General features: G+C 47.2%; 1 protein-coding gene and 1 non-coding gene across 3 annotated transcripts in view; both read right to left on the reverse strand.

Moving 5' to 3' along the window:
• Positions 1–15,226, reverse strand: part of LOC140724761 (isthmin-like) — a 54,780-nt gene extending 39,554 nt beyond the window's left edge. The window contains exons 1-2 of one of the 2 annotated variants that reach the window (XM_073039297.1): positions 14,558–15,226; positions 13,280–13,831 (exon numbers count right to left, since the gene is read on the reverse strand). In XM_073039297.1, the coding sequence (XP_072895398.1) occupies positions 13,280–13,435 (156 nt within the window). In that variant the 5' untranslated portion in view covers positions 13,436–13,831; positions 14,558–15,226. Of the gene's footprint in view, positions 1–13,279; positions 13,832–14,553 lie in introns of both variants that reach the window. The other variant, XM_073039298.1, reaches the window with a different exon arrangement.
• Positions 15,227–22,798: 7,572 nt separating this feature from the next.
• Positions 22,799–22,880, reverse strand: trnas-gcu (transfer RNA serine (anticodon GCU)). Its single transcript has one exon. It is a non-coding gene; the product is annotated as a tRNA-Ser (tRNA).
• Between the last annotated feature and the right edge of the window lie 1,707 nt (positions 22,881–24,587).

Genomic DNA, 24,587 nt, shown 5'->3' on the forward strand with positions numbered 1-24,587 from the left:
TAAATCTCACCTGCACCCTCTTTAAAGCTTCCACATACTTCCTATAAATAGGTGACTTTTTTTAAAAATGGAACTTACAACATTTTTTATATCATGCACTGTATTGCTGCTGCAAAACGACACATTTCAAGACACACACTCAGTGGCCACTTTATTAGGTACACCTGCTCCTTAGTGCAAATTTCTAATCAGCCAGTCTAATGTGGCAGAAAGCAAATGCATAAATCAGTCATGATCGAATGGCAGAGCAGACTGGATGGGCCAAATGGCCTCATTCTGTTCCTATGTCTTGAGGTCACATCTTCTACACTTTCAATGAAAGGCCCAGACTGCTCAACCTTTCTTCCCAAGACAGACTTGCCATCCCAGGAACCAGCCTTGAGAATTTTGCTTCACTCTTTCTATACATGTATAGGAATTGGACACGATATTCCCGGTGTGATTTCATCATGCCCCTACATTACTGTACTAAGACATCTTTACTCCTGCACTAAAAACCTTCAATAAAGGACAACCTACAATTTGGCTTTCTAATTTACATATTAGAACACTGAGGATATCTGCTCTTAAATTCCCAAAGTGAAAAAGGAATGCAATAACATTAATAGCTCCAAATGTGCCTCAGCTGATAACATTCTCACTAAATTGGAGAAGATTGTGGGCCCATAGACTTCTGCATAAAAATTGTTCAGTACAACATTAGTGTCATGAGGTGGTTTAATGTAATTCTTCATTGCTGGTGTTGGTTAATTTTGCATGGGAGATTTTTCAGATAGAGGCAAAAGCTCTCCTGGTAACAGTTGAAGAAGCAATTTGCTCCAATGCACTGGCCAATACTTGCCCCTCAAACAGCATCACTTAAAATTCTGGTAATCACATTGCTGTTCCTGGGGCCTTGGCTAGCTTGAAAAATATACACTCAGTGGCCACTTTATTAGGTACAGCTGCACACATGCTCATCAAAGCAAATATCTTATCAACCAATCATATGGCAGCAAATTAATGTACAAAAGCATGTAGACATGGTCAAGAGGTTCAGATGACCAGACCAAACATCAGGATGGGGGAGAAATGTGATCTGAATGACTTGGACTGTGGAATGACAGTTGGTGCTAGACGGGGTGGTTTGAGTATCTCAGAAACTGCTGATCTCCTGGGATTTTCACGCACATCAGTCTCTAGAGTTTACAGAGAATGATGGGAACAACAAGAAACAAGCCGCAGTTCTGTGGGCGAAAACACCTTGTTAATGAGAGCGGGCAGAAGAGCATCTCTGGACTGGCCTGTCCAGATGAAAGGTCTCGACCTGAAATGAGGATCATTCCCATTAACTCTTTAATATTGCCTGGAAGTTTCTCTCCTCACATTCCCATCAGCCCCCCAATATTTTAACACTGGGGTACTTACAGTGGCTGACTTAGAGAGCATCCCACACATCCTTGGGATGTGGGAGAAAACCAGGGCACCGAGAGGGATCTCGCACGGTCACTGGAAGAAGCAACACAGACTGCACCAAAGGCCAGGAATGAACCCAAGTTGCGGATACCATGAGACACTGGCTCTACTAACTGCAAGACTAGTGGGAATAAGCCATTTGGCCCCTCAAGCCTGCCCCAGCCATTTGGCCCCTCAAGCCTGCCCCAGCCATCCTACATGATCATGGCTAACCTATCTGAAACCTCATCTGCTCTTCTGTACCAGTTCCCCACAGCCCTCAAGTCCCTGACCCTGAAGCTTTTATCTATTTATTCTATCAATACCCCAAGCGATATCACATCTACAATCCTCCGCTACAATCCTCCACTACACGTCTGGTATTTTAACTATCCCAGATTCCAGGTTCTCCAACTGTGATAAAGGACACTTTTCCCCTTGCTTTCCTAATCACTTGTGATTTATCTGTTTGCCTCCAGTCCCATGAGCTTTTCTACCACCTTGTCCCTCATGGTCACTAATATTACAAACCCCTCTTCATCTCCTGAACCTGGCCCATCTCAAACCTCTAGGATGTTTGCTTTTCAAAAAGTCTTAAGTAGATTTAGTATCGAAGTACGTATATGTCACCATAGACTATCCTGAGATTCATCTGTTTGTGGGCATTCACAGAAGAACAAAGGATTACAATAGAATCAATGATAAACTACACACACTAACAAGCAACCAATGTGTAAAAGACCAAGTGTAAGTACAAAAAAAATACTGAGAGCATGAGTTGTAGAGTCCTTGAAAGTGAGTCCGTAGGCTGTGTACAGCGATCAATTCAGTGTTGATGTGAGTGAAGTCATTCAGACTGGTTCAGGAGCCTGATGGTTGTAGGGTAATAACCGTTCCTGAACCTGGTGATGTGAGACCCAAGGCTACTGTACCTCTGTCCCGAGCAGTAGTGAGAAGAGGGAATGGCCCATGTTCTTCACCATGAAAATTAATGCAAAGTATTGATTTCACTTATTAGCCCGTTTCTTGTTTCCTGTCTTCAATCCCCAGTCTCACTGTCTAAGGAACTCACAGTTCTCCTGGACGCCCTCTCTCTTTCTCTAAATCTGTGGAAGTCCTTGCTGGTACATTTCTCATCTCTCTCTGGTGACTTGCCATTAGCTGACGGCGCCAACCCTGACTGCGGTTATAATTCAACAGACCTCTCTCAGAACCCCCTGGATGAGGCTGGGAATCCATTCAGAGCCTTTCAGCGTTGCTCCCCTAACTGGACCCAACCCTTCCTTTGAAGAAGTGGTTAAACCAGCCACATACAGTGAAGGGTGAAGGCCTGGGATGAAGTGTTGAGCCAATTACATCAGAGTAGTGGAATACTGATTGCGGTAGGAAGGCAACACATCAAACAATCCCAAGAATGAAAGGGTTATGATAACATGAAGAGTCTTTGATAACTCTGGGCTTGTACTCGCTGGAGTTTAAAAAGAATGAGGGGGGATCTCATCAAACCCACTGAACATTGAGAGGCCTAGACAGAGTGACAGGGTGGAGATACATCGCTACAAAAAGAGGTATATTCCTTCCCTCCAATGGGCTGCAGTCAATCCTGCTTAACCTGCAAACACTCCTCCCATCCCGATTAAGGTCATGGGAGCAGGTGGTGGACGATCGTATGAACAGCTGGTGTAGATCACAAGTCCTGGTAATGCAACGACTGACATCAGACAGAGTATTGACAGTGGCTGGGGTCACCCATCTTGTAAACACACCACCCAAAATAAAGGCAAACCACTTCTGCAGAAAAATTTGCCAAGAACAATCATGGTCGTGGATAGAGCAACAACGTGGCTCAGTAGACAGATAGACGACCGTGATTGTCTGCATCATACTACATGGCACATAATGATGATGATGATGAGATAGAGTGGACATGGACAGGATGTTTCCAACTATAGGAGAGTCTAGGACTAGAAGGCACAGCATCAGAACAGAAGGATGCCCCATCAGAAAGAGATGAGGAGGAATTTCTTTAGCCAGAGGATGGTTAATCTGTGGAATTCATTGCCATAAACGGCTGTGGAGGCCAAATCACTGAGTATATTTAAAGCTGAGGTTGATAGGTTCTTGATTAGTAAGGGTATCAAAAGTTACAGGGCAAGGGGGTTACAGGGAAAGGTATGATATATCAGCCATAATGATGGCAGAGCAGATTCGATGGGACAAATGGCATAATTCTGCTCCTTTGTCTTATGATCAAATGTCAGCGATAGTAAATCTGGTTCTGATTCCGATTCCTTATGTTCTCACGATATCCTAAAGCATTCAAATCGGAGTTAACAAAGCCATACGTAATTTAAACCAAAGCTGACAAGCCTCTGAAACAGGAAAACTGGGCCTTTGCTAATAAAAATTGTATAAACATATCCATCTTCCCAAAAACAAATCTTAGAGTGTTCACTGCGCAGAAATATCCCAGGGCACTTTACAAGCATCAAAGGTTTAATTACGAGGACGGATTGAACAGACTAGTGCCGTATCCCCTAGAGCAGAGATCAAGGGATGATCTAATTGAGGTGTTTAATATGATTAGAGGTTCTGGCGGGTGAGTATAGAATAACGGAGCATTGCATTAACATTCAAGCCAGGCAGGGCACTTGGGGTGAAGCCATGGAGCATTTCGTCACACGGGCAGAGGGGGAAGGGGGTTGGAAATTTCGAACTCTCCAAAACAGGAACGGAACAGGAGTAGGTCATTTGGGTCCTCAAGCCTGCCCCACCATTTAGTAAAATCAAAAAGATTAAAAAGATTTGCGTTACTTGCCACATGTACATTGAAACATGCAGTGAAATGTGCCATTTGTGTCAAATCAAATCAGCGAGAATTGTGCTGGAGGGAGCCTGTAAGTGTCGCCAACATACTTGCCCATAACCTACTAAAACTAACCCTAACCTGTAGGTCTTTGGAATGCGGGCAGAAACTGGAACACCCGGTACAAACTCTTTAGAGACAGCAGGAGGAATAGAACTCTGATCAGTTATCCCTGACGCTGTGAAGCATTGCGACACTGCCTTGCCGTCCCATCACGGCCGATCCATTACCTCGGTAACACATTCCTTCTCTAAACAGGCCACTTTTCATTTCCCTTAAAGTCTGAAAGTCCTTCCTTGACCAAGTTATTTAAACAGCGTCAGCTGATTGACAGACTTCTGTAGAGCAAGGGCATTAATGTTTGGATGCAGGGCTAGAGGACACACGTGACTGATAGGACAGGATTGAAGGGCTCAATTGCCTTCTCCTGGAGCAACAAAACAATATGCCCAAGGAAATCTACAGGTCGAGCAACATCTGTGTGAGGAAAGGAATTGTCAACGTTTCAGGTCAAAACCCTGCCTTGCGGCACAGCCGCAAAGTTCCTCCAGCAGAATATATGTTGCTCTAGGTTCTAGCATCCGCTGTCTCCTGTGCCTCATTGCCTCTTCCTGTAGCCTACTTCAAAGCAGAGTCAAGGTTTAGAATGGCCTACATAGAGTGGATGAGCAGAAGATGTTTCCAATAGTGGGGGTGTCTAAAGTCGGAGGGCACAGCCTCAGAAAAGAAGAACTTGTCCCTTTAGATCAGAGTTGAGGAGGAATTTCTTTAGCCAAAGAGGGGTGAATTTGTGGAATTCATTGCCACAGACAGCTGTGGAGGTCAAGTCATTGGGTATGCTTAAAGTAGAGTCTGATAGGTCCTTTTTATTTTATTTATTGAGATACAACATGGAATCAGCCCTTTGAGCCATACCACTCAGCCACCCACCTACCTAACTCTAGCCAAATCATAAAAACAATTTACAATGGCCTGTTGTGCTTTTGGACCGTGGGAGGAAACTGGAACACCCGAGGAAACCCACATGCACATGGGAAAAACGTACAAACTTTCTTAGAGAGGACCACAACCTTGACACAGTTTGGAGACCTGCGTGCCTTTATGACCTAGAGAGCTATGTTGGCTGGAGTCAGGGCTTTGAGCATTGGCTCTTGGAAGGGTCACCCATGCCAATCAGGTCAAAGGGTAGAGGTCAGAATAAGAGTGATCCACCAGTTCTCCAGGTTCAGGGTTCAGCTCAGGGCTAACAACTCTGACTGGTAAAACAACTGTTCCGGAATCAACAATGAAGCATCCTTCTGCATCTGAGTGGCCAAGGACAGACAGAGATGGAGGACTTCATTGATGCCCTAAACTTCAGAGGCATAACTGGCAGCATTTTTTCCTTACAGAAGATGCCGGAATTGATCTCTGATCTCCAATGCCTAGAGCTGTAACAGTGCGCTAACCGCTAGGTTACCCAATATTACTAATTACTTAATTTGTAAGGGTGTCAAAGGTTATGGGGAGAAGGCAGCAGGATGAGGTTGAGAGGGAAAATAAATCAGCCATGATCAAATGGCAGAAGAGACTCGATGGGTTGAATGGCCTAATTCTGATCCTATAGGTGTGTAGCTATTGGATGGAAGATGGTGGAGCTATCAGCATTCAAGCTGGGTGTGAAAGGTAATGTATCTGTTGGTAGCAGTTGGTTGGGGGTGGGTGTCAGGGAATCGGTGGGAGGTGGGGGCGAGAGAGAATGTTTTTGACCTTTGGGGGTGGTGTAACCACTGGTAGATGGGATGGTGGTGTGAGAGTTGGGGCATGAACTGTTAGGGGGAGGGTTGGGGATGGAGGTGATAGGCGGCTGATTGAAGGACTGGGGGACGGTGTGAGAGCTGGGAAGCGGGCGTGAAGGCTGTGGGGTGTATAAGAATTGGATGTGTGGGGTAGTGTGAGAGCTGAGTGATACGTGTGCTTGGCAGTTGGTTGGAGGATTGGTGTGGGTCTGAGGGCTGGGGGTAGGCAGGCTAAGGGTGACGGAGGGGAAGAGTTGTGGAACCTGTTGGGGAAGGAGAGAGGGCAATGAGATGGAGGGGAGAGACAGTTGGGCAGATGGTCATGGGGAGGGAGTGTGCTGTCATCTGGAATGGTGGGTGGGATGGAGCGGACAAAAACCCTTGGGCATCCAACATTACTTCTGAAAATTAGCGGGAAGATGGAATATTGGGAAGCTTTTAAAAACCTACAGAGAGCAACTAAAAGAGTCATCGGGGGGAAAAGATGAAATATGAAAGCAAGCTAGCAAACAATATCAAGGTGGATATTAAAGGGTTTTTCCAAGTATGTAAAAAATAAAAGAGAGATGAGAGTGAATATTGGACCACTAGAAAATGAGGTCGGAAAAATAATAATGGAGATAAGGAGATGGCAGATGAATTAAATAAGTATTTTACATCTGCCTTCACTGTGGAAGACACTAGCAGTGTGCCAGATGTTGAAGGGTGTGAGGGAAGAGAAGTGAGTGCAGTTACTATTACAAGAGAGAAGGTGCTCAAAAAGCTGAAAGACCTAAGGGAACATAAGTCACCCGGATCAGATGAACTGCACCCTAGGGCTCTGACAGAGAAAGTGGTAGAGATTGTGGAGGCATTAGAAATGATCTTTCAAAAATCATTGGACTCTGGCATGGTGCCAGAGAACTGGAAAACTGTAAACATCACTCCACTCTTTAAGAAAGGAGTAAGGCAGCAAAAAGAAATTATAGACCAGTTAGCCTGACCTCTGTGGTTGGGAAGATATTGGATCATCCTCAGTCGTTAAGGATGACATTATAGAACCATAGAACATTACAGCACAGAAACAGGCCTTTTGGCCCTTCTTGGCTGTGCTGAACTGTTTTTCTGCCTAGTCCCACTGACCTGCACCTGGCCCAATTCCCTCCATACACCTCTCATCCATGTACCTGTCCAAGTTTTTTCCTAAATGTTAAAAGTGAACCCGCATTTACAACTTCATCTGGCAGCTCATTCCACACTCCCACCACTCTCTGTGTGAAGAAGCCCACAATGTTCCCTTTAAATTTTACCCCCTTAACCCATGTCCTCTGGTATTTTTCTCCTCTAGCCTCAGTGGAAAAAGCCTGCTTGCATTCACTCTGTCTATACCCATCATAATTTTATATACCTCTATCAAGTCTCCCCTCATTCTTCTACACTCCAGGGAATAAAGTACTAAGTTATGGAGTAGTTGATGACACAGGACAAGATAGGACAAAGTCAGCATGGTTTCAAAGGGAAAATCTTGCCTGCCAAACCAGTTGGAATTTTTTGAAGAGATTACAAGTAGGATAGATAAAGGGGATGCAGAGGATGTTGTATATTTGGACTTTCAGAAGGCCTTTGACAAAGTGCCACACAGGAGGCTGTTTACCAAGTTAAGAGCCCATGGTATCACAGGAAAGTTACTGGCATGGTTAGAGCATTGGCTGATTGGTAGGAGGCAGTGAGTGGGAATAAAAAGATCCTTGTCTGGTTGGCTGCCAGTGACTAGTGGTGTTCTGCAGGGGTTGGCATTGGGACCACTTCTTTTTATGCTGTATATCAATTACTTAGCTTGGCAACATGACTTTGTTGCCAAGTTTGCAGATAATACAAAGATTGGTGGTGGGGCAGATAGTGTTGGGGAAACGAGGAGCCTGCAGAAGGACTTGGATAAATTAGGAGAATGGTTAAAAAAAATGGCAAATGAAAAGCAATGTTGGAAAATGCATGGTCATGCACTTTGACAGAAGAAATAAATGTGCAGACTATATTCTAAATGGGGAGAAAATCCAAAAACCTGAGATGCAAAAGGACTTGGGAGTCCTTGTGCAAATCCCCCTCATCCTAAAGGTTAACTTGCAGGTAGAGTCAGTGGTGAGGAAGGGAAAAGCAATGTTAGCATTCATTTTAAGAGGTCTAGAATACAAGAGCAGGGATGTGATACTAAGGCTTTACAAGGTATTTGGTGAGGATTCACCTTGAGTATTGTGGACAGTTTTGGACTCCTCATCAAAGAAAGGATGTGCTGACATTGGAGAGGGTTCAAAGGAGGTTCACAAGGATGATTCTGGAAATGAAAGGGTTATCATATGAGGAACATTTGATGGCTCTGGGCCTATACTCACTGGAATTCAGAAGGATGAGGGGGGTATCTCATTGAAACTTTTCGAATGTTGAAAGGCCTAGACAGAGAAGATGTAAAAAGGATGTATCCCATGGTGGGGGAGTCTAGGACAAGAGGGCACAGCCTCAGGATAGAGGGGCATCCATTTAAAACAGAGAGAATGAGAAATTTCTTTAGCCAGAGGGTGGAGAATTTGTGGAATTTATTACCACAGACAGCTGTGGAGGCCAGTACATCGGGTGTACTTAAGGCAGAGATTGATAGGTTCTTGATTGGACACAGCATCAAAGGGTATGGGGAGAAGACCGGGAGGAGGCTGAGGAGGGAAAAAAGAAACAAAAAAGAATCAGTCATGATTGAATGGCTGAGCAGACTCGATGGCCATCTGGCCTAATTCTGCTGCTACGTCTTGTGGTGTTAGGCTGGGATAGTATTCCCTGGATCCTTGAAGAATGAGGAGAGATTTGATAAAGGTTATAAATAATGAGGGGTATAGATAGAATAAATGCAAGCAGGCTTTTTGCACTGAGGTTGGGTGAGGCTAGAACTAGAGGTCATAGGTTAAGAGTGAAAGGTGAAATGTTTAAGGGTTCATGATGAGAAACGTCTTCACTCAGAGGATGGTGCAAGTGTGGAAGGAGATAACAGCAGAACTGATGGATGTGGGTTCAGTTTCAACATTTGGATATGTACATGGATTGGAGGCTATGGAGGAATATTTTCTGGGTGCAGATCGATGGGACTGGGCAGATTAATAGTACGACATGAACTAGATGGACCAAAGGGCCCGTTTCTCTGCTGTAGTGATCAATGTGTCTATGACTCTATGTCGCTGGGTGGCTGAAGATATGATGCAGCAGTGCACCAGCTGTGCTCTCACCTCCAGCAGCCAACAAAGTCATTCAATAAATGCAAGTTAATATTGCTAAGCAGAAATTACACAGAAATCAGCAGTCAGCTCGGTCCAGGAATCCCATGATTCTAGCTGAAGGAGAGTGTCAGATTTCTTTCCATTGCCTTAATCCCTCCTGTACCTAATAAAGTGGCCACCAAGTCTACATTTGTGGTCCTTAGTCCATCCACTTTAAGTTTTGATGTGTTATCCATTCAGAGATGCTCTTCTGCACACCACTGTTGTATCACGTGGTTATCTGAGTTACCGTCACCTTCCTGTCAGCTTGAGCCAGTCCGACCATTCTCCTCTAACCTCTCTCATTAATAAATCATTTTCTCCCACAGAACTGCAACTCACTGGATGTTATTTTTTTTTGCACCATTCTCTGTAAACTCTAGTAAACTGCTGTATGTGAAAATCCTGGGAGATCAGCAGTTTCTGCGATACTCAAACCTCCCTGTCTGCTACCAACAATTATTCAACCGTCAAGGTCATTGCTTCCCCATCCTGATGTTTGTGAACAACAACTGAACCTCTTGACCATGTCTGCTTGCCTTTATGCCTTGAGTTGTTGCCACATGATTGGCTGATTAGATATCGGTGTTATCATTGGGCACCACAATCACGTAGCAATTAACACAATGCTATTGCAGTTCAGGATGTTCTGGAGGTCAGAGTTCAACTCTGGCAGTCTGTGAGACGTCCCCGTGGAATGTGTGGGTTTTTCCTGTGTGCTCCCGTTTCCTCCCACAGTCTAAAGATGTACCAAATAGGTTGATCGGTCTTTGTAAATTGTCCCATTATTAAGTTAGGATTAAATTGGGGATGTCAGGGGTTCCTGGGGTGGTGTTATCGAAGGGCTGCAAGGGCCTACTCGTGCTGCTTCACTAAATAATTGACAGAATAAATTAGTGAGCAGGTGTACACCGCAAGTATCTACTCAAAGGCGGCTTTGTTTTTGGTAATTTATTTCATTGTTTGTCAAATCTTTCTGTGCACAACTGAGCTCTTGTAGTTATAACGCTGATAATTCTGTGACAGTGACATGCTTAAGGGGCAGCATGAGGTCAGAATGGGTGCTATAGGTCTAAATGTCAAGTGGCAGAATGTCTGGACACAAGTAAGTTTAACCTTGAATACTGGCTGGTTGAATGGTGTCGCAACAACAACTCTGCACTCAATGTCAAGGCCAAGGAACTGATAGCGGACTTCAGGAAGGGGAAGTCTGGAGAAGACACACCAGTCCTCATTGAGGGGTCAGCACTGGGAGTAGTGCCAAGTTCCTGCATGCCAACACATTGATGCAAACATGAAGAAGCTACCTTGGCACCTATACTTCATTAGGAGTTTGAAGAGATTTGGTGCATCAAATCTCCAGCAACTTTCTACAGATGGACCGAGGAGAGCATTTTGGCTGGTTGCATCACAGCCTGGTGTAGAGGCTCCAATGAACAGTATCGAAGGAGACTGCAGGAGGTTGTAGACAGCCAGCCCCATGATAGCCACAACCCTCTCTACTATTAAGGACATCTTCAAAAGATGATCCCTCAAAAAGGCGGCACCTATCATTAAGGACCATCATAATCTGGGACACGGCCTCTTCTACATGAAACTTTGCTGTAGAAAAGCACCATCCATTATCAGAGGCCCTCACCACCCAGGCCGTGCTCTTGTCATGTTGCTGCCAGCAGGCAGAAGGTACAAGTGCCTCAGGACTCGCACCACTGTTCAAGAACAGTTACTACCCCTCAACCCTCATGCTCTAGAAGAAAAGAGGGTAACTGTACTCTTTGTGCTTCTGGTGTTCCCACAACCGATGGTCTTATTTTAAGGACTTTTTATCTTGTTTTTTTTATACTCGTTATTTATATTTAAATTCACACAGTTTGTTGTTCATTGATCCTGTTTACAGTCACTGTTCTATAGATTTGCTAAGTATGCCCACAGGAAAAAGAATCTCTGGGTTGTATGTGGTGACTCTGGTAATAAATCTTACCTTTGACCTTTTCTATTATTACCATTGAGGAGGAGGTACAAGAGCCTTAAGATGTGCATTCAATATTTCAGAAACAGCCTTTCCCCCTCCATCTTCAGATTTCTTAATGGTCCGTAAACCCATGAACAATAATTTACTGTTGATCTTTTGCACCATATGTCTATCTATGTATCCATTTATCTAGCCTTCTATTTATTTGTTTTTCTGTTTACTTCTAACTTATAAAACATTTTGTATTGCTGTGTACTGCTGCTGCAAAGCAAATTTTACAGCAATGTCGGTGATAATAAACCTGATTCTGATTCAAACAGAAGCTTCCTCAGGTTTGTTACCTTAAGCCCAACAGCAAGAATTGCCAGGGAAATACTGTGGGTGCTAGGATCTGAAGGTAATATGATAACCTCCATCCTTGCCTCCTCCCCCCCCCCCCCACCCACTGTAAATCACTTGGCTATCAAAACACCAGCAATTATAAGCAGATTCCCCAAGCTCAGAGTACCGAGTGCTGAGCAGAGAGCTGGAATAGCCCCAGAGCGACACTATTGTGGGCCTGGGACGGATATCACACATCCACACTGAGATCTAATATTTAACCTGTTTTCAAAACCAGTGAGGCATGGAGAGAGAGGAGATGGGACACCCTTAGAACTATCAAAGACTCCCTTGTACACCAGCAGGAACACCTTCATGAACCCCATTAAACTCTATCCAAGACTCCATTAAATTACCATCAGAAACCCTGTTGAACACCATCAGAGATCACATTAAATACCATCAGAGACCCTACTGAACACCAGCAGTGATCACATTAAATACCATCAGAGGCCCTATTGAACACCATCAGAGATCACAAACTCCATAGAAACCCTGTTGAACACCATCAGAGATCACATTAAATACCATCAGAGACCCTACTGAACACCAGCAGTGATCACATTAAATACCATCAGAGGCCCCATTGAACACCATCAGAGAACACAAACTCCATAGAAACCCTGTTGAACAACACGAGACCCCATAAAATACCATCGAAGACCTACCAAACACCACAAGAAACTCCATTAAACACCAACAGAGACACATCAAACGCCATCAATGACCCCCTTAAACACCATCGGGGATTCCAGTAAATCCCATCAGAGATCCCATTAAACACTAGTCCGACTCTCTGCACTGCCCGTGAAGGAGGGCCCGCCGAAATGGAAGTGGCTTTCTCCTGTAACTGTGACACAGAGTCCCACAAGCATGCCACGCACAACATCCTCCAAAGTTCAGTTCGCCGCAAAGAGGCGCCGGACACCTCGCCGCCTGAAACGGCACTTGGGTGCCCCAAACCCGACTCTGCGAAGCCCGGACCCTTGACCCTGACGGCGGTGTGAATGTACCCGGGAAAGGCGCAGCAGCCCAGCGTGAGGAAGACACTGGACCCGTGGGAAGACACACACCCACGGGCCCAGTGACTTTATGAGGTTAACCTCCCTGGAAATGGATGCAAACGGCCGCTCGCTGACAGAACAAGTCCGCTCCCCATCCCCGCAGGTCTGTACCCGGCTCTGAAAGCGGACTCCCACAGATGCTGCGGGATCCGCTGAGTTCCTCCAGCAGCTGGGTTGTGATTCCGGATCCCAGCAGCTGTAGCCCCTCGTGTCTTTGCTGGAGGGACTCAGCTGGGTCCCGCAGCATCTGTGGAGGCGTGGTGGGTTAGAGGAACCGCAGACATTTCGGGTCGAGACCCCGCATCAGGAGTTTGTGGCTTCGAGTGTCTCGCGTCCCGGGACAGTGTTTGACCAGGGTAATGAAACGACAGCGTGTGTAACGCGACTAGACGGAACCTCCAGCAAAACACACCGAACGCCCACTCGGCGTAGACTTTCTACCGAGCTTCATTTAAAAGAACTTATTTTCAAGACTGAATGGGTTGCATTGCGTTAAAGGCACATACCTGCTTACCCGTGGCCCCGGCGTCCCGCGTGGCGCTCTCTCCCTTCTGCTGTCGTCGGTCGCCGTATTTACCCGTCGGGACACCCCTGAGAGGCGCGAACAGAGCGGCGAGGGAGACGAGGAAGAGAAGCGGGACCGACTCTCCGACGAGCCGCATCGCCTCGCCCCGGAGTGTGAGGGTCTGCGCGGCGGATTTTGGATGTCGGATTAAATTCGGGGAGGGGCGGAGGGAGGGGGGCGTCGGCGAGTCCCTCGACGGTAGGTTTCCAACGCCGAGTTTGCTTTTGGGAAATCTTCTTTGGCTCAGCCTGGCTTCCTCCTCCAGCGCAGGGTCCGGAGACGGTCCGGTAACTGACAAGACACCGCGTGTCGGTGTGCGGGGACAGAAGGTGATTCGGTCTGCGCCCTGCCACTAATACCCGCTATCCAAACCTCCTGGAGTACTTTCGCTGTCCGGGACAGGCGCTTGACTCTCGCTCCTACTCCCTCCTTCTCCGCTCAGCGCACGGATATTCTCTCCCTGGCCGTCCGTCTTCGCTCTGCCTCCGACCCGCTGATAAATAGAAGTCCAGATCAGACAGACGTCAAAGGTTTTAGTGACGTGTGGGCGGGGGAAGAAAGACTTAAATGCTTTAAGGAGCAAGAGGCGAGAGGAGAAAGGTCAAGGGGGTTAGGGAGAGTGAAGAGGCGATTATCCCTGGGGCAAGGGGAGGGCTGAGACGAGAAATGATGGTAAGATTTAAGATAAATCGGAGGAAGTCAGTCCCACCAGCAGCGTGGGAAGCGGGTGAACATATGGGACGTGGAATCAGAGACAGGGCGAAACAAAAAGAGTAGCACAAAGCAAGTGGTGAGTCGGGAGTGCGAGCGAGAGTTGGTTCAGGTGGGGTCCACAGACAGGAGGAAGCGACGGTAGAGCGGGAAGTGCGGAGCCGGTGGGGTAGAGTTCGGGCAGGAGTCGGGAGATGTGAAGCTGGTGCAGTGGGGAGGAAAAGGGGGCGGTAGTAAGGAGGGTAGGGAGAGTCAGGGACACATGTTCCCGGAATTAAAGAACAAAGGAAACCGCGGAGCGAAACGGAAATGCGATGTACAGATACGAGATGGTACACGGGTGCAAACGGGAGGGGTAAGACCGCAGCGCAGCAGAGGGAGACGGGGTGGGGTGGGGGGGAAGAGATGTCTGGATGGACACGGAAGCACAGGAGTTTAAAAAGAAAGTCGGATGAACAAACGGGGGACGGAGAGGCGAGAGCGACAGAGGTGAAGATGCCCAACTCACGGAGTTGAACTGGACGCTTTCCATCCAGTCAATAGAAAGCACCACGCGGGGCCACTACAAGGACAATGTGTAAGGAACTCCTGGGATCCAGTGTACGATGCCGTCTGGAGTTTAGTCATCGAGCGCTTAGTTCCTGATAGGGTCACCCACGGCGGTAAGGTCAAGGGGGAGGCTGCCGGCAAAGAGCGATCCTACCAATACCTCAACGGCGGAGTCGGAGGAAGGCCCCCAAATTATTTTGCACTCCATTGGACCCTGACCCCTGTAAAGGAGCGTGTGGTAGCTGCCGGTGAAGCAACCTTCCCATTTCAAACAGCCATGTTACCGGCGTTATCTATTAGAGGAATCCACCCTAACATCCTATGCGGATCCTGAACAGCCACCTCAGGTCAGGCGATAATCTTTCTCAACTCGAGTGATCACGCCGTTACACCGTGAAAGACCCCGTGGCGCTCGTTGTTAGGGGACTTCTTGTGGTCGCAGCCAACATCCACTCCTCCCCTAGGTTGGTGGAGGCTTCCTGTACGCAAAATGTCTGCCGCAGTGCCTACGTTTTAAGGCTTCAAAAGTACTTCATTGAGTCAAGTGTCCTGGTGATGGTAACAATGGAAAATGTTCTTCAAGGCTGAAGGCTGGAGGCCGAAGGACAGCATCGAAAGGTTTTGAGGGAAACAATTCATAAGCAGGCGGTGCCGAAAACTCCAGAGATACGCACACTCAAAATGCTGGAAGAACCCAGCATCAGCGGAAATGAAAATGCAATCAACAGCTCGGCCAAGAGCCTTCATCAGGACTGGAAAGGAAGCGGGCAGAAGCCAGGAAAAGAAGGTGGGGAGGGGGAGGAGGGCCAGCTAGAAGGTGGTGGATAGAAAAGGCCATTTACGTGGGGTGGGGGGTGGTGTAATGGAGTAAGTGATAGGTGGGAAAGGCTGGAGAAGGCGGCATGGGAGAGGAGAGTGCACCATGGACCCTGTACAGATTGCAGAGGAGGCGGTGTTTGCCGTTTTGATGCAGCCTGGGTCTGACACGTTGTTCCCTCGTGGGAGACAAGAGCAGAAATTGCAGGGGCTCTAGCAGAAATATTCAGATCATCCTTAGCGACAGGTGAGGCACCGGGGGATTGGGAGAAAACTAATGTTGTTCCGCTGTTTAAGAAAGCTCTGAAATAAAACAGGAAGTTATAGGCTGGTGAGCCTGCCATCAGTAGAGGGTATTCTAAGGGACTAGTATATGAGTGGACTGATCTGGGATAGTCAGCGTGGCTTCCTGCGTGGTAGGTCATCCCTAACCTATCTTATATAGATCTTAGAGGAAGTTACCAGGAAAGTCGATGAAGGCAAGGCAGTGGATGTTGTCTACATGGACTTCAGCAAGGCTTTTGACAAGGCCGTGTGGGAGGTTGGTCAAAGATTCAGTTGTTCTGCATTCAAGCTGAGGTAGTAAACTGGATTAAGCTTTGTGGGAGAGAACAGAGAGTGGTGATATATGGTTTCCTCTGACTGGAGGAGTGCCGCAGGTTTTGATGCTGGGTCCCTTGTTGTTTGTTATCTATATCAAAGTTGGATAGTAACGTGGTAAACCGGACCAGCACAGCAACCTGCGGATGACATCAAGATTGGGGGTGTAGTGGACAGTGAGGAAGACTATCAGAGCTTTCAGTGGGATCTGGACCAATGGGCTGACAAATGGCAGATGGAATTTAATGCAGACAAATGCGAGGTGTTACACTTCGGTAGGACCAGCCAACGTAGGATGTTGGCAGGACTGGAGGACCTGAGTTATAAGGAGAGATTGAATAGGTTAGGATTTTATTCCTTGGAATGTAGAAGACTGAGTGGAGATTTGATAGAGGTACACAAATTTATGAGGAGTATAGATAGGGTAAATGCAAGCAGGCTTTCCCCACTGGAGTTGAGTGGGACCACAACTAGAGGTCATCGGTTAAGGGTGAAAGGTGAAAAGTTTAAGGGGAACATGAAGGGAAACGTCTTCACTCAGAGGGTCCTGAGAGTGTAGAATGAGTTGTCAGCGCAAGTGGTGCATGCGAACTTGATTTCAATGTTTATGAGAAGTTTGGATAGGTTCATGGATGGTAGGGGTATGGAGGCTATGGTCCCAGTGCAGGTTGATGGGAATCGGCAGTTTAAATGGTTTGGCATGGACCAGATGGACCGAAGGGCCTATTTCTGTGCTGTACTTCTCTATGACAAGGGAGAAAGTGAGGGAGGAGGGGTGCTAGTGTGAGGAGACAGGCAGGTGAGGAGAAGAGACTAGGTAAGAGGAGGGCCAGAGTGGGGAATTGAAGACAGGAGGGGGGAATACCAGAAGTTGGAGAAATTAATCTTCGTGCCATGAGGTTGGAAGCGATTCATCCATGTGGAAGACAGTGCAAGGGCTGAGATGGCAGGGGTTTGAGAAACGGAAAGAGTAAAGGGGATGTAACAGGGACAACCAGCAGGGAACAAGAGGTGAAAAGTAGACAGAGGGCATTGGCAAAGGTTGTGTTTCACAACGGGGAAAATTTCAAAGTAAATGTATAATCAAAGTATGTATATGTCACCACATACTACTCTGAGATTCATTTTCTTGCAGACATTCATAGTAGAAATGAGAAATACAATAGAATTAATAAAAAAAATACAAAGACTGACAACCAATGTGCAAGCGAAGCCAAACTGTAATACGAATAATGAGTTATAGCGTCCTTGAAAGCGAGTCTACGGGATTTGGATCCAGTTCATTGTTGAGGTTACTCATGTTCAAGAGTCTGATGGTTGAAAATGTTTATACAGCGAAGAACGGGTGGGGCAACAGAGGAGTTGGACACCAAGTGGTGAACTCTACAAGGACACTGTCTGTAAGGAGTTTGTACGATCTCCCCGTGACCGCGTGGGTTTCCTCCGGGTGCTCTGGTTTCCTCCCACAGTCCAGAGGGTACCGGTTGGTAGGTTAATTGGTCATTGTAAATTGTCCCGTGATGAAGCCGGAGTAAATCGGGAGTTGTTGGGCGGCGCGGCTCCCTGCAGTATCTTAGTAGAAAATAATAGAATCGGGTTTGCGGCAACCGGGGCAAGTAGCAGTTGAGGGCCTGAAAATTGATCCCTAGGGATGGCGGTGAGGTGGGATATGAAAATGTCTGGGAGTAGGAAATGTTGTTTGTGAAAGAAACGCCTTTTTGCGTCGAAGTCAAACAAAGATAAAAGAGGGACGGTTCTATCGGGGATTTCCTAAGGGTCAGCCAGAGTGCTGATATGCATCCGGATTGGAATAAACGTGTGGGCCAGCGTGCGTGAGAGTGTGGCGGATCCTTCCGTTCACCAGGAGTGCGAAGTTAACCACAAACGCCAGGTTAAATTGCTTAGCTTAATCCGCTCGATTCTTCCTAATGCACAACTTCACTTGAGAGGGGCCAAGTGAGTGAGACACAGAGTGAGATGGTGGCGGTAGGAATGGCATCATCTGTTGTGCATTCGATTAGGATTGGTCCACTGGAGCAATGAGATCAATTGGGCGCCACCTTTTTTTCAGTGAAACAAATATGATTCAAACTACAAGGCGCGTTTAATAGCGCTATTACAACGACCCCACACACCTTTTCAATTCGCACAAAGTAGGAAACGAGACACCGATTGGCTCTCACAAACTCTCACACAGCCCCGGACAGGAACGGGCAGCTGTTTCTAGTGTTGGGTTAGGAGCTGAAAATACCTTTTTTTTTCTTTGAGCAGTTCAATTTTCTTTCAGACGCAACAGATTCTGCGGGCGCTGGGAATCTTCCGCAACAGGCACACCATGCTGGACGAACTCAGCAAGTCAGGCAGCATCTATGGAGGGGAATGTTTCGGGCCGAGACGCTTCATTAGGAATGTCCTGAAAACGTTCTGATGAAAGGTTTTCGATCTGAAACCTCAGCTGCTTTCTGTCGCCCCTCGCAGGTGCAAAACATCCAAATTTATAATTTTTATTTATGTCGTTCTTGTGAATGCTGCTTATATGATGCTCTGTGCCTGTGATGCTGTCCAGCGGAGTCCTGCCGCTAGCATTTCAAGATCAAGTTTATCGTCATTCAACAATACACACAGCTGCACGAAACGGCGTACCTCCGGGGCCAAGGTGCGAAACACAGCACACATAGTTACAATCGAATAGGTACAGTCTCTGAATAATATTAGCCCAAGTCCCCGCTGACATGATCTGAAGAAAGACGGGTTGACGTAACGAGCGAAGTGGGTGTTTATTGTACGGCAGTATAATGTTCCTGGCACAATACAACTAGCTTTTCCTTCTGCAGGACCTTTTCCCCAGGGTGGAACCGTCAAACAGAGGACGGGATATTAAGGTTGGAGAGGGGACCCGGGGGACATTTTGTTTCACCCGGATGAGTGGGAGGTGCTGGGGGTGTGTTACCAGGGGCAGTAATGGAACAGGCAGCTTTGAGATGCACGCGTAAATATTAAAGGAGTGGGGAGATATGGATTAAACACACACAGAACGCTGGAGAAGCTCAGGAGGCCAGGCGGCGTCCGTGGAAATGAATCAACAGTCGACGACCCTTCAGCAGGACTGGATTAAAAAAAGATGAGGGGTAGATTTAAAAGGTGAGGGGGGGGGGGGGGAGGGAAAAACACAAAGTGATAGGTGAAACCGGGAGGGAGAGGGAAGTAGAGAGCTGGGAAGTTGATTGGTGAGAGAGGTACCGGGCTGGAAAAGGGGAATCTAATAAGAGACGACAGAAGGCCATGGAAGAAAGGAAGTTGCGGTGAATTCTGTGCTGGACGCGGAGGCTGGTGGGGTGGTAGGTGAGGACAAGAGGAACCTGATGGGGTGAGGGCAGACATGCGCGAAATGAAAGAGACGCGGCTGAGGGCAGAGTTGATGGTGCAGGAAGGGAAGCCCCCTTCTTTTAAGAAGCACAAGCCTGGAACGGAAAGTCTCATCCTGAGAGCAGATGCGGCGGAGACGGAGGAATTGTGAGAAGGGGATGGCATTTTTACAAGTAACAGGGTGGGAAGTGCATAGTCGGTAACTTCCGCCACCTCCAACGGGAGCCCACCACCATATCTTCCCCAGCCCCAACATTTTCTGCTGGGATCGCTCCCTATGTGACTCCCTTGTCCATTCGTCCCTCCCCACCGATCTCCCTCCTGGCACTTATCCTTGCGAGCGGAACAAGAGCTACACCTGTCCCTACACCTCCTACCTCACCACCATTCAGGGCCCCAAACAGTCCTTCCAGGTGAGGCGACGCTTCACCTGTGAGTCTGTTGGGATTATAACTGTAGCATTGCCGAGCACCTGCGCTCCGACCGCCAGAAAAAGCCGGATCTCCCAGTGACCACCCTTTTTAACTCCACTTCACATTCCCATTCCGACATGTCTATCCATAGCCTCCTCTACTGTCGCGATGAGGCCACATTGAGATTGGAGGAGCAACACCTCACATTCCGTCTGGGTAGCCTCCAACCTGATGGCATGAACATCGATTTCTCAAACTTCCGGTAATGGCCCCCGCCCCTTCATCATTCCCCATCCCCTTTTCCCTCCCTCACCTTATCTCCTTGCCTACCCATCACCTCCCTCTGGTGCTCCCTCCCCCTTTTCTTTCTTCCATGGCCTTCTGTCCTCTCCTGTCAGATTCCCCCTTCTCCAGCCCCTGTATCTCTCTCACCAATCAACTTCAACCCTCCTTCCCAGTTTCACCGGTCACCTTGTGTTTCTTCCTCCCCTCGACTCATCTTTTTTTTCCTCCAGTCCCGCTGAAAGGTCTCGGTCCGAAATATCGACTGCTTACTCTTTTCCGTAGATGCTGCCTGAGTTCCTCCGGCATTGTTGTGTGTGCGTGTCGCTTTGATTTCCCGCCTCTGCAGACTTTCTCTTGTCTGTGTGAGGGATATGGATGGAACACGGGAGGAAGACATTTAATATAAATTGACACTAAGATCGGCACATTTACCCTTTCACTCGCACTATTTGTCTTCTTTCGCACGTTGGTGTATAATTTTTCATAAATTCTATTGTATTTCTTTATTTTTCCTGTGCATGCCTGTAAGAAAATGTATCTCGTGGTGACATGTACGTACTTTGATAATACACTTTACTACGGACATTGTCCAGTGCTGCGCTGTTCTGTGATTTATCTTTCGTTTCTGCTACAGAGTCCAGCGACTGCCGTTCTGTTTCTTTCAGAGAACACGCGTGGGGCGGTAGTTTAATGTACCGCCGCGTTTTGTTACAGCTAAACCTCGATGTGCTCAAGGAGCGGACCGCCGGCTGCAATGGCCGCTCTAGAGGGGACCCCGCTCTACTCGCTTTACACTTATGACTGCGTGGCTAAGTCTGCTGACGGCAACACCGCCGTGGGCCGAATCAAAGGTGATGATAAATCAGCATGTAGGAGGGAGATTGAAAATCTGTCCGAATGGTGTCATAACAACAAGCTCTCACTCAAGGTCAGCGAGACCAGGAAATTGATGATAGACTTGAGGAGGAAGCTGGAGATCCACGAGCCAGTCCTCATCGGAGGAGCAGAGGTGGGGAGGGTCAACAACTTTAAATTCCTATGTGTTACTATCTCAGAGGGCCCTTCCTGAGTCCGGCCCGTAATTGCGAAGAAAGCACGGCAGCGCCCCTACTTCCTTAAGAGTTTGCGGAGATTCGGCATGACATCTAAAACTTTAACACGTCTAAAGATGTGCAACGGAGAGTGCACTGACTGGCTGCATCATAGTCTGTCATGGAAAAACCAATGCCCTTGAACGGAAAATCCAACAAAGAGGTAGTGGATATAGCCTGTTCATCACGGGTAAAGCCCTCCGACCCATTGAGAAGATCTACATGGAAAGCAGCATCCACCCATCCATCATCAGGGATCCCCAGCACATGCTCTCCTCTCGCTCGCTGCTGCCATCAAAGAGAAGGTACAAGAGCCTCAGGACTCACACCACCAGGTTCAGGAACGGTTTCTGCCATTCAACCATCAGGCTCTTGAACAGAAGAGGATAACTTCACTTGCCCATCATTAAAGTGTTCTCACAACCAAAGGGTTATCTTTCAAGGGCTCTTCATCTCACGTTCTCTATATTCACTGTTTATTTATTTATACTATTGTTTCTTATTTTTGCATTTGCACGGTTTGTTGTCTTCTGCACTCTGATTGAACGCCCAGGTTGGGTGTCTGTGGTTTTACTGGTTCTGTTATAGTTTCTAGTCTATAGATTTGTTGAGTATGCCCACAGGAAAATGGATCTCAGGGTTATTTATGGTGACATATATGTACTTTGATAATAACATTTACTTTTGAACTGTCTCTCGGGCCCATGCACGTAATTCCTGCCGTGTGGATCTCAGCCTTCTGCTCGTGTTAAAACACAAAGGGACGGGCGGGCCATGGTCAGAGCAAATGTCCTCACTGGGCCCAGATAGAGGACGGGTCAGGAAAACGAGCACGCCTACATTGAGAACGGTTTGATCCCAGGACCAGGTAGGGGATGGGGACAGGAACATCATTCTGGATCTGCTGATGTTCACACGGTGACCAAACTTGGAGTTCACCCGGGAAAACAAACGCGGTAACGACGCGCGCTGTCTGCGCAAAGCAGAGTAAAACGCACAGAATGCTGAAGAAATTCAGCAGGTCAGGCAGAGTCTATGGAGAGGAATAAACAGTCGACGTTTTGGACCGAGCCCCTTCATTAGGACTGAAAAGGAAGGGTGAAGAAGCAAGAATAAGAAGGTTCCAGCTTCTGCAGAATCTCTTGTGTTTATTACGATTTGCTGCGCCAACTAGGCCGTTGGCTTGGGGAAGCGATTGTACCTTTCCGTCTTCAAATCAATTGCGTTTCATTAAAGACAGAAAACTAAATGAAAATCATAATTTGCAGATATTTATCCAAATGAAGAGTCTAGACCTGAAAAGTAGACTGTCAACTTCCCGGGGATGTCGTCCAGCACTGTAGCATCTACAGAACCTTTTGTATTGTCGAGTTCCTCCGGCTATAGTTTTAAACTCCAGATTCCACATCCGTAGGTCTACCGTGTCTATACCCACTTGTACCCGGTGCATAGCCCTCCTCCCATTCTTGTACCAATCCAAATCTCTTTTGAATGTTGAGCCCGTTCTCCCTATGTTCCCTTTGAACATTTCACCTTTCACCCTTAACCCACGACCTCTAGTCTCACCTAATCTCAGTGGAATGTAAACCTACCTCTACCCTTAGAATTTTGTGCAAGCAATAAAGAGATCGACGAAGGTGGGATTCGAACCCACGCGTGCAGAGCACAATGGATTAGCAGTCCATCGCCTTAACCACTCGGCCACCTCGTCACATACCCACCAACTGAAGAGTTTGTCTGGACCATTCTAGAGCTAAATCCGATCGACCTGCGGGGTAAAGTAACGTTACCAAAAAAGAAAACATCGAAGAGGAAGAGAGAGGAGTTGAGTGGATTATAGAACAGGCGAGGTAGTCACTGGCGGACCTTCTCAGATGGAAAGGAGCCGTATTCAGAACCCGAACGAGCTCGCTCCAAGGGTCCTGCTCTTTCGTAGTAGGTATGCGCAGGAAGAAGCAATTGAGGCACTTGAGTGGTACCAGCTGGAAAACTGACAGATGGAATTTAATGCCGACGAGTGTGAGGTGTTACATTTTGGTAGGACAAACTAGGGCACTGAGGAATGTGGTAGAACAGAGGGATTTAAAAATACAGATCCATAATTCGCTGCAAGTAGCGTCACAGGTAGATGGGGTCCTAAAGAGAGCTTTTGGCACATTGGCCGTCACAAATCAATGAATGTGTAGAGGACAGGAGATGAGATTTATGTCGAAGTTGTATAAGACCCAATTTGAATCATTGTGTGCAGTTTTGATCACCCACCTAGAGGAAAAATGCCAATAACATTAAAAAAAAAGAGCAAAGAGCATTTACAAGAATGGTGCCAGGTCTTGAGATAAGAAAGGTTGAATAGGTTGGGACTTTATTCCCTGGAGTGTAGAAGAATGCGGGGAGATTTGATCGATTTCAACATTTAAGAGAAATTTGGAATAGGTACATGGATGGGCGAAGTATGAGGGACTATGGGCTGGGAGCAGGTCGATGGGACTAAACAGATTAATAGCTCGGCATACTTCTGTCTATAAAATGCTCTATGACTATCGGGAGACTCAAAGGAATTTACCCCTAAACCAAGAGAAAAGCTGTAGATGCTGGAAATCCAAGCAACACATGCAAATTGCTGGAGGAATTCAGCAGGCCAGGCAGCATCCGTGGAAAAAGAGGACAGTCGATGTTTCGGGCCGATAATTTTGTGTGTTTTACCCCTAAACCAACCCTCTTTCTTCATTATCAAGCGATTTAGCACGGACCAGATGGGCTGGTTTACGTGCAGTGTTCTTTTATGACTCTCCTGCATTTCACCACCTCGTCTGAGTAAGCATGATAGAGTAGTGGTTAGTGCAAACGCTTTACAAGCGCCAATGAGAGGGAGTTCGATACCCGCCGCTATCTGTAACAATTTCGGTTCTCTCCCACATTTTAAGGACTTGCAAGTTCGGGTATATTTGACAAATACAGCTAATCTTTTAACTTTCATAACGAGGTCAGGGTCACTCGTGAATCTGTAACCCACAATGCAAACGACACACACAAAATTCGGGAGGAATTCAAAGCCAGGTAGCATCTATGAAAAAGAGTGAACAGTCGGCGTCTCGGACCGACACTCATCCACAGAAGCTGCCTGGCCTGCTGAGTTCCTCCGGCACTTTGCGTGTGTTGCTTGAACTTCCAGCACCTGCAGATTTTCTCTTGTTTGTGATAGGACCCACAATCTGAACTTCGTGGAACTGGAAGCCTTCACCCCCCCGAACTATCGCTGTTATCACACAGAGTGCTGGAGGAACTCCGCAGAGCAGGCATGGAGCGGAAGAAATGGCCAGGCGGCGACGCGTGATCGTCAGCTTTGCGCTAACCCGCCGTGTTTTAGAGTCGGACGCCCCCCCCCCCTCCCATAGTTAATTATCACCACCAGCACCCA

The sequence above is a fragment of the Hemitrygon akajei genome, chromosome 3 (genome assembly GCF_048418815.1).
Source record: "Hemitrygon akajei chromosome 3, sHemAka1.3, whole genome shotgun sequence".
In the NCBI taxonomy this organism is placed as follows: domain Eukaryota; kingdom Metazoa; phylum Chordata; class Chondrichthyes; order Myliobatiformes; family Dasyatidae; genus Hemitrygon; species Hemitrygon akajei.